This window comes from Pseudonaja textilis, chromosome 4, assembly GCF_049901715.1.
Source record: "Pseudonaja textilis isolate UNSWEBS1 chromosome 4, rPseTex1.2, whole genome shotgun sequence".
Taxonomy (NCBI): Eukaryota; Metazoa; Chordata; class Lepidosauria; order Squamata; family Elapidae; genus Pseudonaja; species Pseudonaja textilis.
In genome coordinates, this window is record NC_141993.1 from 26,699,906 (window position 1) to 26,713,838 (window position 13,933).

At 33.5% G+C, this 13,933-nt stretch overlaps 1 protein-coding gene across 6 annotated transcripts in view; it reads left to right on the forward strand.

Annotated features, from left to right (window-relative positions):
• The window catches only part of IDE (insulin degrading enzyme), a 62,895-nt gene that overhangs the window by 31,009 nt on the left and 17,953 nt on the right, over window positions 1–13,933 (forward strand). For 5 of the 6 annotated variants that reach the window (XM_026710581.2, XM_026710582.2, XM_026710580.2 and 2 more), the window contains 5 exons: window positions 407–510; window positions 3,979–4,081; window positions 5,535–5,657; window positions 7,464–7,546; window positions 12,903–13,047. In XM_026710581.2, the coding sequence (XP_026566366.1) occupies window positions 407–510; window positions 3,979–4,081; window positions 5,535–5,657; window positions 7,464–7,546; window positions 12,903–13,047 (558 nt within the window). Of the gene's footprint in view, window positions 1–406; window positions 511–3,978; window positions 4,082–5,534; window positions 5,658–7,463; window positions 7,547–12,902; window positions 13,048–13,510; window positions 13,656–13,933 lie in introns of all 6 variants that reach the window. The other variant, XM_087932458.1, reaches the window with a different exon arrangement.

The following is a 13,933-nucleotide window of genomic DNA, read 5'->3' on the forward strand; positions in this document are numbered from 1 at the left end:
CAGGTTAAAGAATTCATTTTAACATTTAAATTTTTGAACATCCTTCCCACAATTTCAAACTGATGTTTCCTAATTTGGGCAGTTGTAAGAGGCAAAACACACACACACCAGTTAATCCTCCGTAGGACTTAAAGCATCCATTTTGTCCTTGAGTAAATTCATGGTTGTTCTCAATAGAGAGACTTGAGCTTGCTGCTCTTAAGAGTTACCATACAATTGCAGAGATATCCTCTAGGGGTCAGCATTTACTTGTTTTTATTCAATGTCAAGCCTATATTAGAATAGATGTTTTTCCTTCTGATCTGTTAATAGATCTTCTAAGTAGCGCCAATTCCTTGTTTAGCTGTTATTGGGCACTTTTAAAACCTTTTTCAGTCTAAACTAAAAGTGTAACATTTTATTTTAGTACTATCCTATTGAAGAAGTTCTTGCTGCTGAATATTTACTTGAAGAATTTAGGCCAGATTTAATAGAAATGGTATTGGACAAACTGAAACCCGAAAATGTCCGGTAAGATGTATTGCCATATGTATTACTGTGATTTATAAATGGTACATCGTGATGCTTATTGAAAGATAAAGATTATGTTTCTTCCCCAAATAACAAGGATTAGCATTCTAAACTAATTCCTCGTTTGCCTCATTTTAAAATGTCTTTAGATGTCTTTGTGAAGACATTGCACGGAATAATAATTTGGGAGCAAAATTTGGTAGTAATTTTTATACTGTAATGAGAATTACATGCTTTTCAAATGTGATTATTTTAAGGAAGGGGTTGTCAATTCAATCAGGCTCTATGATGCTTTGAATCTGATTTCAGAAAGATGCTTCTAAAACATAAGTGATCAGAAATGCAGTGCCCGTCAACTGGCAAGAGCTCCTGGAAGCAGATATGACTGCTTTAATGAATTTCCTACAGGTGCTGCATTTCCACTCCTGCAGGCTCTGAAGCACCTTTTGAGAACAGAATCCAAAGCATTGCCTTGCCTTTCTAAATAAATTCATCACTGTTTGTTCACTTATGGAAAGGGAATTCAACCTAATAGCTGTGACACTGGACTAGGAGTGAGGGCAATCTGAAATCTAGTCTTGGCTGAGGCATGTAAGCCAATTGGCTCACTTTCTGTCAGCCATAGAGAAGAAGAAAAGCAAACCATAATCAAAAACACTGCCGAGAAAACTGCACAGATTTGTCTAGGTAGTCAGCAGGAGTCAAAACTGACTCAAAGGCATCCCTCCCACTTTCTATATAATACTAATTTGCATTCATTCATAATGCTTTCACTGCTAGGTATGATTAGGAGGTGTGGCTGAATAAACCCTGAGAAGACTCAAAATAAGCAGCACCTGCCTCCCTCTTTTATGAATCTACTTTTCTTGTTTTTGTTATGATTAGTGTTTACCTTCCCAGTCAGAACCAGGGAATATAATTTGAAGTCTATTTCCAATTTGGTTGGGGAGTTTAATTTCTTGGTTTGAAAATCTGAAAGAAAAAGCTTTGCTTTTAAGTAGCAAAAAAAAAAAAAAAAAATAGAACTCAGCAGGAAAAAGGGAAATTATATAGCTCATTCATTGTGCATTCATTTATTCATTCAACTTGCATCCGGTGTTACTTCAGCTCAGGTTGGTGTACATAGTGCTCCCTTCTTCTATTTTTTTTCCTCACGAGCAAACCTTGAAGCAGATTGGGTTGGAAGAGAGCCCCAAAGTCACCATTTGAGCATTACACCAGATTTCTTTTGAGGATCATCTGAACTGAGTCATCATATCTCCTTGACAAAGGAGAACCATGAGTTCCCTTTTCACACGATTGCTCTAGAGCTGAAGTGCACCACTTGCTCCAGCTTGAGTCTCCTCCAAGTTCTGTGTAGCACGTCAAAGGACACGTTCCAAATGTTTCTGGTGTGTTTGTGTGTGTGTAGAAAGCTTTAAAAGGTCAAACTGGTACCTTAACTCTTAAAGACACCAATGTTGCTATTTAAAATCTCCCAATATAAAAAAAAAACCCTACTTTTTTGTCCCTGGTAAGAGGTATTTGTTCCTTCCTACAGCCTGCTTCTTGAAAGAAACGGGTATTGAAAAGAAAAAAAAAGTGTGAAGAGAGAATGCCTATTGATCTTTACCTCTACTGGTATTTGTGAAGTCTGCTCATTTTGCTGCCTCCAACAAATGATTTGTGAGGGAATAGAAAACAGGAAAAAATGGTCTGTTCTTGCTCTGGTAACATTGAGGCTCTGGAGGTTTTTCCAGTTCGTAATACAAGAAAAAAAATACTCCTATCAACCATTTGTTGTTTGTTTAGCCTCAGTTGCATTAGCATTACTAATAGAACATGTTGCTCTAAATTTGTCCTACAGTTTCTAGAATTAACTGAATGAAGGCAAAAAACCCAAACAAACCAGCAATTGCCCAGTGGCAACATTTTTTTTCCATTGGCAATGAGTAAATTTATATAGGGTATGATGATAGTTGTGTTATCTTAATGTTCACAGTCTTTACAGTATAGCCATCTGTATTGTAAAGATAGACTTCCCACTGTTGTGTAAATAATTTACTCTCTCTTTTATTGCTAAAAATCTTGATTTGGGAGGGGGGATACACTAGAAACATTTAGATAAGCAGCATTCTATCAGTGTCAGTAATGGAGCTGTTACCATGGAAACTAGTCTCAAAGGGAAATAAAGCTTCTCGTGTTACTCTATTGTGCTTTGTATTCATACATAAAATGCAAAAAGGCTATGTGGACTGTTTATGGCACAGAAGATGCATGTTGATATTTTATTTGGCAGGGAAGAACAAGTATAAATTGAACAATTGTTCCACTATTTGTTTAGTTCTGGCCATTATTATAAGATTTAATTTGTATTTAATATTCAAATTGATAAATATTTTGTCCGTCAAAATGCCTTACATTTTGCCAATCAAGAACTATTTGTCTCTGAAATGCAGAACAATGTTGATAATGAATAATTTCTCTTGCATGTAATGTGCTGCAAAGATAATACTGATAATTGCCTTTTTTTAACTGGAAAAGAAAAATAGAATCTCCTTATCAACTCCTCATTTTACTTGATGAGATACTTACTTACTAAAACAGTTTGGAATATGGCAGAGAGAGATTCTGCCATGGATGGCCTAAAGCATTTCTCCCCCCAAGTATTTTATTTAAAATGGCTGGAAATTGAATTGAATCTTGAACATTGCATAAGCTTATATCAGCTGAGGATCAAATTCAGAAATTGTTCTTTAATTTAAACCAATGCCCAGATATTTTTAGGGGCAGAAAGGGTCCAGAGGCCATCTAGTCCAGTCCCTTCCTTGGTGCAGGTTTTGTTTTTGTTTCTGTCTTAGTCTTTTTTCCTTTACACTAATTCTAATATTGTTCCTCTTAGCAGATTTTAACCTAAGAATATAAATAAAATACAGAATTTCAGGCTATAGTTACAGCTTAAAGCTTTTATTCTGCTTTTATAATTCATGAAATTATGAATTGTTTTTCCTTTAAGTTGACAAAAAACCCGATAAGTCTCTACTAAATACTCTATAACAGTGGTTCTTAGACTGGGGGTTATTACCCCCCAAGAAGTAATTTGGGCATATATTGGAGCAACTTGTAATTACTTATTTGTGAATCCAGGATCCAATATACTGTTGTATAAAACAACCGAGTGGTTTTTTTTGTGAGAGCAATGATATTATCTGAAACTGGAAAAAGAAGCTGTTAGGTCAAACAATGTACGAGCCACTGTTCTATTATAATTTATTTTTTTCACCCAATTATCAGAGTATTAATATAACAAGAAGAATTAACATAATTCTTTTAATATGATTGTGAGCAAACAGTACATTATAACAGGAATATTAAAGTGTCCTCATACAAATTTCATTGTGACAAAGCAGAATTATTTGTTTCAAAGATAGAAAATGTTGATCAGGTTAGTTACATAAATTATATAGTTATATGTATTTTTATTTTTAGAGTTGCAATTGTCTCTAAGTCATTTGAAGGAAAAACTGATAAAAAAGAACGGTGGTATGGAACCCAGTACAAGCAAGAAAAGATTTCTGATGAAGTCATTAAGGTATGTTAAGAACACTGATAGTGTCTTGTTAGTGGTAACAGATCCAGATATGTGTTTAAAAAATATTTACAGGAAACTATTTTGAATATAAATTATAGCTGTCACTTGTATATGCACAATGCATAATTTGAAGTTTTTCTCTACCAGCTTTAGTTTTATTTGCATTATGTCGGACTTCTTGTTCTGCTTATTAGTGTTTCTTTAAAAATTAGATATTTTAAATATAAAAAATTAAAATATTTATTTTCTTAAACTGGTCTATCAAAATCTTACTTGCTTATTTTGATCTTATGTAGTCCAATGCAAAGAACTGAAAGTACAAAAGGTCTGTGTTATTAAAAGAAAATATTTTACATGCAAGTCTGCCTGCTGGTCTAAGAGGAAACCCATGCACAGTATGTAATGCATAATAGTTAGCTTATTGCATAGGAGCCAGTTTGATTGTGTTTAAGGTACCAGGACAGAAAGCAGAAGACCATGAGTTCAAGTCCTACCTTAGCTATGAAAGCCAACTGGATGACTTTGGGCCAGTAACTTTCTCTCAACCCAAGCCATCACATAGTTATTTATACAGTGTTTTCCCCGAACGCCGTCACTCTGCTAAACAAACAATTCCCTCAACACTGTCCAACTATTTACAAAGTCTGCACTACTATTACTATTAATCTTCTCATCACTCCTTATCACCCATCCCCTCCCACTTGTGACTGTATGACTATAACTTTGTCGCTTATATCCTTACAATTTTTATTGACTGTTTCCTAGTATGATTTGATTGCTTATTGTACCTTATGACTATTATTAAGTGTTGTACCTTATGATTCTTGACGAATGTATCTTTTCTTTTATGAACACTGAGAGCATTTGCACCAAGACAAATTCCTTGTGTGTCCAATCACACTTGGCCAATAAAGAATTCTCTTCTCTTCTCTTCTCTTCTCTTCTCTTCTCTTCTCTTCTCTTCTCTTCTCTTCTCTTCTCTTCTCTTTTCTTCTTGTAAGGGAAAATAGGAGGATGAAACTTTGTTGAATATGTTCACCACTTGAGTTATTTATAAAAGTAATAAAGGTGGGATACAAATAAAATATAAATTTCTATATCTTTAATGTTTTTAACTACTGAAAAGAATTTGTGTAATTGAAGCTGACAAAAGACAGCTATTTTCACAGTAATATTTGTATGGAACAGTTTAGTAATCCAACATAGTGGTCATAGTATGGAAGCAATCCTCTGCTTATTCATGTCATATTCTACATTATGATTACAAAGAAAATCAAAACAATGGACTGTGGAGAGTAACAATCATATATCAAATATTGCAATATGTTACTAACCAGTTATAATTTCGATTACAATTTTGGGGAACACAAATATCTTAAAGATGATAATAAGCAGGCTTTCATTGCAATTTCTTTTTTTTAAAAATACTCCTCTTTACATTTCTTTTACACAGAAATGGCAAAATGCTGACCTTAATGGGAAATTCAAGCTTCCGATGAAAAATGAATTTATTCCTACTAACTTTGAAATTGTATCTTTGGAGAAGGATGCACCACAGTACCCAAATCTAATTAAGGTATATTTGACTTCCATAGTTAATAATAGTGAATGTTATTTAACACTAGTGCTGTACAGCTAGGTCTGAAGTGAATCATCAGCTCTATTCGTTTTCATTAAAGTTTTTAATTTGAATTTCTAATGTAATTTTGAAATTTAGTTCCAGATCAAATTGTACAATCCAGATCAAACTGCACAATGCAGACAACCAGTTTGGTCTACTGATAATGATACTGAAATAGAGGAGGAAATCCTGAATTCTAATCCCGTCTTATTCATGAAGTCCATCTGAGTGACTTTTGGGCCTGTTACTGTATCTCGGCCCCAAAAAGATAGCAAGCCATTTCTGAAAATGTTCCCAAAAAATCTGTAGACATTTGTCCATTTGTCCAGGAAGCAAGTCTGACTTAAAGATTACATATATACATACTGTATATACATGCACATATAAAATCTGTCACTATGCCTGTGTGTGCATCTGTCTTCCTGTATCTATGGTATGTGTGGGTGTACGTTCATGTATATATAACAACCTTCATTTTCAAAACTTAAAAAAATGAAAGTTTTCTTTTATTTAAAAGTAAGCCTTCTATAATACTACTTGAATCCTTACTGAAATTAGTTGGGAAAAAGAACAGAAAATAGTTGATCGAACAACCTTTCGAAAGAAAAAGAGGCATGTTAATTTTTTATACAGCAGTCAGGTTTAAAATGATGTGCTATTAATGGGCATTCATATTAGGTGGTATTTGGCTGACCCTTTACTGCTAATAAATATTCTATTTTAAATAGTGCTACATATGAAATTCAAATGGATAGGGGTGTATAAATTCTCCTTTTAAAGAACAATTTATCTCAATATACTGTGAATCAAATCTCTAATAAATAAACTCTAACCTTATTTAAAATTCACCTATAGTTGTTCCCTCACTACCTATTTTCTTTCTCAAAATTATGGTTGGTAAAACAATCAGATTCCATCCCTGTAGATCTTAAGATCTGACTTTTTTTCTATGTAGATACAAATATATGGACAAATGTAATTATACATCGAGGGAATATTTATTTGGTAGTTGGACATATAAGGCACTCGGGTCCTAATAGCCTCTCAGTGGTGGTTATACTCCATATAGCAATCGGATCAAAAACCACATTTAAAAATACAATCCAAAATATCCTGGATGCCACTGGCAATAATTCACATACATACATTCTCCTGCAGGGAGGAACAAGTTAACTTGTTAAACACCCCCACACCCCCTTAGCCAAGCCATCTAGCTTTTTTGAAAATTCAGAAGCATGAGTGCTGTTTTATCTCTGAAGAAATGATGTTCCAGAGATAGCCACTATGATGCCCTACTTCATTGAATTTGATGATATTATTCATAAGAGAAAGACCTTAAGCCATACATCACTGAGAGTAGGTCCCAAAGATACACATATCCCAAGCCATCCCTGAATTGAGGAAATTGGTAAGCAGTACAGTTCTTGATGCTGGGTGTTACCTGAATGAACCAGTTAATCCACATAACTTGCTTCTGCATTCTGACTTCACCTAATAGAGTATGTTGCTATAATTCAGTACAAAGGAAGAATACAAAGAAGTGGGTACTGATAAATTCCTCTGTATTCTCATCTAAAGCTTTGACCTGTAACATCATACACGAAAATTGGGCAGCATGAGAAAAGGGTTTTACTGAGTCTTACTGGACTTATTCACATTAGGTTATCTAGAGTGAGCTCTGGCTATTTAATAAATAGTAATCAGATTAAAATAATGAAAATAGAGGCTTTTAATGGAAAATGTGCTTTTTCTTAAATGCAGGATACTGCTATGTGCAAATTATGGTTCAAGCAGGATGACAAATTTTTCCTTCCTAAAGCTTGTCTCAACTTTGAATTTTTCAGGTAGGCAAACATGTCTATGTTTATATTTCTTCACATTAAATATGGTAAGTTATATAAATATATATTTAGTAAGGAGAATTTGCGTAATTTGGAATCCCCATAGAATTGCTTTCTTTGTATAACCAAAATTTGCCTATCGACACCTGCCTCAAATCAGAATTTGATATGTGCAGCCTTTTGCCAGAAGATGAAAACATGATCCAAGAGCTTTTACTTGAATTCAGAGGTCTGAAAATTCTTCTCTCCACTCCCTTCAAAACAGGTCACAATAAGTAATACCCAGATAGAGCTTTTCTGCATATAAAAAATTCATCTTGGATATGTGCATATGAACTTGCTTGCAGATAGAAATAAATGTATCTTTTGTTAGATTTCTTAACAATAGGACAGATGTGTAGCCAATGTGATTACTGCCTTCATTTGGTTTATTGTTTAGAATGTTTTCATCCTCAGAGATTATTCAGAGATTTTTTTCAAGGGATCTTAATTACTGAACAATGACTTGTTGATTGACCATATTATGCAAATGTAAAAACATTAATTTACAAATTAATAGTGTAATAATTTATTATCAAGTTAGCTGTTTTTGTCCAGAAGAGTAATACTTCCATCTTCCATATACCTACATACATACACATCCATTCAGTAAAGAGTAATAATATGAAACTACTGGATTTAATAATTTATAATTATAATAATTACATTTGGTTTATTACTCTATAATGGGGAGGCATAATGCAGAAATTCTAACTTTCATTGCCTACACCAATATGTAAACTGAAAGACAATTATACTTAAATATTTGTACTTTTTTTTGATCTAACTGCTAAACTGTTTACATTAGGAAAAAGTTTACATAAAATGCATTCCAGGTGGGAAAAACATATTGCGATAGAAAAATTTGCATACAACAAATGCATATATTAAAAAAAAACAACTTGACAAAATCAGTAAAATAACATTGGAAAAATGAACAACGTTGAGCTTCAGATTTGAGCATCATTAATATAGACAATCATTTTTCAGAGAGAAGAAAATCTTTTTTTGTGTTGACTTTGGGAATAGGAGATTTTGGAGTACTTCAAAACAAGCAAGAAAATTGCTTGTTTGCTGGTAGAAAATACTACAGTACTTTGAAAGTCTCTTTGAATGTCCAGTTCCTCCTGTGTATCGGCATTATCTACTTTTTTTGAAATTACCTCCTTCCAGTGAATCTTTTTTAGAACAAATAACTCTGTTCTATCTCCCCACTGTGTATACTTGAATTGTTTTATAGTTCCCAACACATAGATGTAGCAAACCAATCTTCCAATACATTGCCTCATTTATATACCGGTAGTGATTTATTACTAAGTTCAGAATTTATTAATATAAGCTTACCTTGTCTCCCAGGAAAAATTAGAAAAATTATTAAGCTTCAAAAAGTTGATATTGCCCATTTTTAAGATCTTTGCCTTTGAAGAAATATAGAAAAAAAATCTGGATGATTTGACATCCTGAAATAGTAATTTCTGTATTACAGAATATTGTTTGTCTAATGAGACATAAAACAGATATAGAAACTATTCCTTAAACTGAGATTAGTTTCTGCTGAGTAGTCTTTTTATTGTTTCCAATATTTATGGTTTTACAAAAGGAAAAAAAATGTGAAGATTATAAGAATCTCAGTAGTTTAAATGAGAATAAACTAGATAAGATAGAATTGGACTGATGAACAGCTCATGTAAAAGTGAATTCATTTATTTGTATATTTATATAATATAATCAATTTGTCTACATTATCTTTTTTCAAATAGAAAACACTACTTCTACAGGTAGCCCTATTGGTCATTTAATGGCCATACAGAGTTACAGCAGCCTTCAAAAGGGTGCTTTATGGCCCATAAAGCACTTCTGGACATTATGAAATGTGGTATCCTCCTCATAGTCAAATGACACCATTTTGGCCACTTGGCAACCCATTCACATTTACAATTGCTTGCAGTGTCCCATGGTCATGCAACCCGACTTGCAACTTTTTTGCCAGTTTCCTGTGTTTTTTGCCAGTTGACATAGGTTAGCACTTAGACTGCATGATTTGGTTGACAACTATGTGATTTGGACTTTTGACTGTTGTAAAAATGGTCATACAATTGAGTCCGATCACATGGATGCCTTAACTTACAATCATCATTCTGGTTCCAGCTGTGATTGTAATCATGGATCTCAGTGTGAAATGTAGTACAGGAATGGGCAGGATGAAAAATATATTAGAAGATGGGATAGTTGCAGCTTTAACTGGAACTTGAACAAAGAATATCATTGCTTAAAAGTTATCACAGCCTCAAAAAAGGTGATTTACAATCTTTCTTCACACTTATCCATAATCATGGAATTGCAATTTAGGCACTTGGGAACCAGCTCACATTTACAATCAGTTGCATCGTCCTGCAGTCACATTGTTACAATTTGCATTCTTCCCAGCTAGTTTCTGATGGAAAATTGGGGAAGCTGGCTTGCTTCACCACTATGCTTGTTTGTTTGTTTGTTTGTTTATATCCTGCCTTTAAACAATTCAAGGTGACAAACATATCCAATATACCTTCCTCTTCCTATTTTCCCCACAACAACCACTTTGTGAGGGCAGTTAGGTTTAGAGAGAGTGACTGGCCAAGATTCATCCAGCTGGCAATAGATAGGGTGAAAATGGTTGTAAAATTGGGTTCAGTCAACATGATGACTGCTTTATGACTGCATTGATTTACTATAAAATTCTGGTTCCAATTGTGGTAGTGAGTTGAGTACTGCCTAAACATTACAACAAAGTGGAAACCATCAAATAATCATCATATGGTTGCAAAACCCACAAAGCTGCTGTGCATTCAATCTACTGAGTTTTTTTCAGCTTCTGTTGATATGAGAGTTTTAAAGGTAGGTGTGTCTGCTTTCCATTGCTTATCTTTGTGCAGTAGGTTCTGTGATTGTAACCTGCCTCTCTCTTGACCTTCCATATTGAGCATCAGTGTCTTGTTGATTTCCATATATTGAACCATTGAACAAGACCTCATCTGCTGTTAGGAAAAGGAACATGTTGGTTTTCCAAATTTCATCAATCAAATTAATACAAAACTTCAAAGAGCTATTTTGGGATTTCAGATTGCCCACAACAACTAATGTGTAACCTGCCTAGGTAACTTAGGCACAGTAAAGCTCCACATTAACTAAATGTACATTTTGTCTATTTAAAGCTGCTAATTAAGTATAATGAGATGTGGCCTAGTGGTTAAGACCTGGGCTTGTCGATGGGAAGGTTGGCAATTCGAGATGCAAATACTATGTGATTGGGTAAGCTCCTGTTCTTGCCCCAGTGCCTGCCAACCTAGCAGATTGAAAGCATGGCAATGCAGGTACACGGCATTGGTTTCTTAATCTGGGCTATCCTAGAGGGCTGACAGTTGAGAATGAGTGTTTAATTGAGTGGATGTTCTGTCATTTACTAGGTGCACGACAGCAATAAGTTTGAGAAACACAGCTGTAACACTATTCAAACTTTCTGAAAGGAGTCCCATTAAGCGCAAGATGATTAACTTTTATTAAACATAGAATAGTTTTGTCCTTTATACATTTGTGAGTGAGGCAATTTTCCTCTGACTTTCAGGGCATTTCCATTTTTCTTAAAAATGAAAACATATTAAATAAACAGTTTGAAATGTTTAAAAATGTTTAAAAATGTTAAAATGTTATATTTTAAATTTGAAGCATATTACCAGCCCTCAGTTATTATTAATAGGTATTAAATTGTGCATCTTGTTTCTTTTATTTGTGATAGAGAAATTATTCCGTAAAATTTTTATAACTATTTCAATATGACAACTTTGTATTCTCTTAACTGCTACCTATGCAAATAAGGAGTAGAAGTTAGACTTCCTTGTATAATAAACTGCCTTATTCCACATCAAATTGTTGGTATTATTGTTGCTTGAAACATGACTTGAGTCTTTGAGTTGTCTTTATCATAGTATCTGCACAGACTATTTTATCTCCCTGGATATTGCAAAAATATATTGGTAACTTTTTAAGTACAACAGATTAACAAAAACATATTTTGTATGCTTAAAATAGATGGTTGCATTTTAGCAATAAAAACCCACAACAAGTATTTTTCTTAGACTTTGAATCCAATTCACTGAGGTTTTACTGAGGTGATATGTAAGTTAAATGTGGATTTATACTTCCTTTCTGCAAAAAGCATCAAAGTGTAGAGCAACCAATTAAATAATGAGCTGCTGAAGTAGTTTTTAAAAGCTAGATTTAGAAAAACAGATTAATATGTTTTGTAAAATCTTCAAAATATTGGTAATTACAACATTAAAATATACAAACACTGACATGGGCGGTATATAAATTTAATAAATACATAAATCATAACTTAAAAATGCTCTCCACTGTTTGCTATTTGTGCATTTAAAGCTATTTCACGCACACCCAGCAAATCAGTCTTTGCAAGTAATAAGACAGATATAAAATGAGACTTTTAATCTGTTTATCACAAGCATGAACTTAGAAGAACTCAGCACATTTGCAGTCCACCCTGGCAAATTAGTCCATTGGATCATGAAGAATTGCAACTGCACAACACCAAACATATCTTAGGAGAGTTCTTAAGCCATTCAGGGATTGGACCTTTGAAGTCAGATCAACAGTTTGATCTGAGTTCAGATGAATAATTAGCACATAGTGCATCTCTTCCAACATGGATATTTCAAAGGAGGTTCATTTGCTTCTGAAGCAGATTCAGTTTTCTAGTCTAAGTACTTGACCAGCATCACCTCCATCTTGTCTGTCTATAATCTCAGATTGTTTCATCCACATTCAGCCAGTTGTCAAGTTCAAGGTGATCATTTGTTTCCTTCGTATTGAATGACAAAAAATCATCTATTAGTGATACTGTTTTCCAAAATTCTAAAATGACCTATTTTAACTGTTTCATATACCTAATAAATAGTATAGAAAATAAAACATCATAGTTTCAAATAAGTATTTAATAAACAACATCTTTTAGATATGACCAAACTCAGTGCATTTCAAAAACTAGCAAGAAAATACCATGATCAGTGGTAATAAAAGCATATTATTAACTGAGAGTCTAATTTGAAATATGTTCAGAATAGATGAAGGCCAAGTTCCACCTTTACACATCTAGAGTAGTAATGCTACCGATACTCCATTTTTGTATTTTTCTATTCATGTATTAATGGTATTCATAACAGGAGGTGCCAAGTTTTTTTTGAACATTGTACCTTGAGATCCAGTATTGAGGTTTATAAAATTGGGTATTATTTATATCAAATATTTTACTTTTAACATTTTCTTCCAGCCCATTTGCTTATGTGGATCCCTTACATTGTAACATGGCCTATTTGTACCTTGAACTACTCAAAGACTCCCTCAACGAGTATGCATATGCAGCAGAACTAGCTGACTTGAACTATGGTCTCCAAAATACCATCTATGGGATGTATGTAAGTACCAACATCAAGAAGACTCTTAAGAGTCTTAAATTTACTTCCAGGAATCAAGAAACAATTTGATTTGCTGGAAGCATTTTAAAAATGATTTTCCCAATTGTGGACCTAATTTTAAAGTTCCTTTTTCAACCTTGATTTCTAATTTCTCATAATTTGGATTTTACATGAACTATTCTTAGTCTTCAAGATTTCCATTCATATTTAGATTTTTTTCATTTCATTTTATATCATTCATTAAATTAATGAAATATAGCCCAAATTGGAGTTCAGGTTCTACTTCTTTCTTCCAGAAATTAAATCATTAATCTTATTGAGGAAACAATTTCCTTACTTTACATTAGTATTTCATTCCCAGAAATATTGGTTATGAGGCTGCATATACATACTCTTCAGTCATGTTTCTTCATCCATTATCATGTCACGAAGTATCAAAGCATCCTTTTTTTCTTTTTGTTAGTCGCTACCTTTATGTTGACCCACTCCATTGCAACATGACATACCTATTAATGAGGTTGTTGAAGGATGATTTAAAAGAGTATACATATGCAGCACGCCTTTCAGGTTTGAGCTATTTCATTGCATCAGCAATGAATGCAATACTTGTAAGTAAGATGGAGGAGCAGAAAGAAGTGAGATGGCTTGAGAGTTTTGCACTTGGAAAATGCTTGCTTTTTCCATTTTTTTTTGCATAGCAGTTACCAGTTCTGTATCCTCTTGCATCTCTCTTGTCTGGAAGTGTCTGGAAAAAGATGCTTGGAGTGCTTTTTTGTGACCATATAGTGCTTTGAAATACATTTCTAATTTGCATCTTTATTTAATATCCTGGAAAATATTACTTCGACTTTTTTAGACTATCAGTCTTTTAGATATTTTACACTAA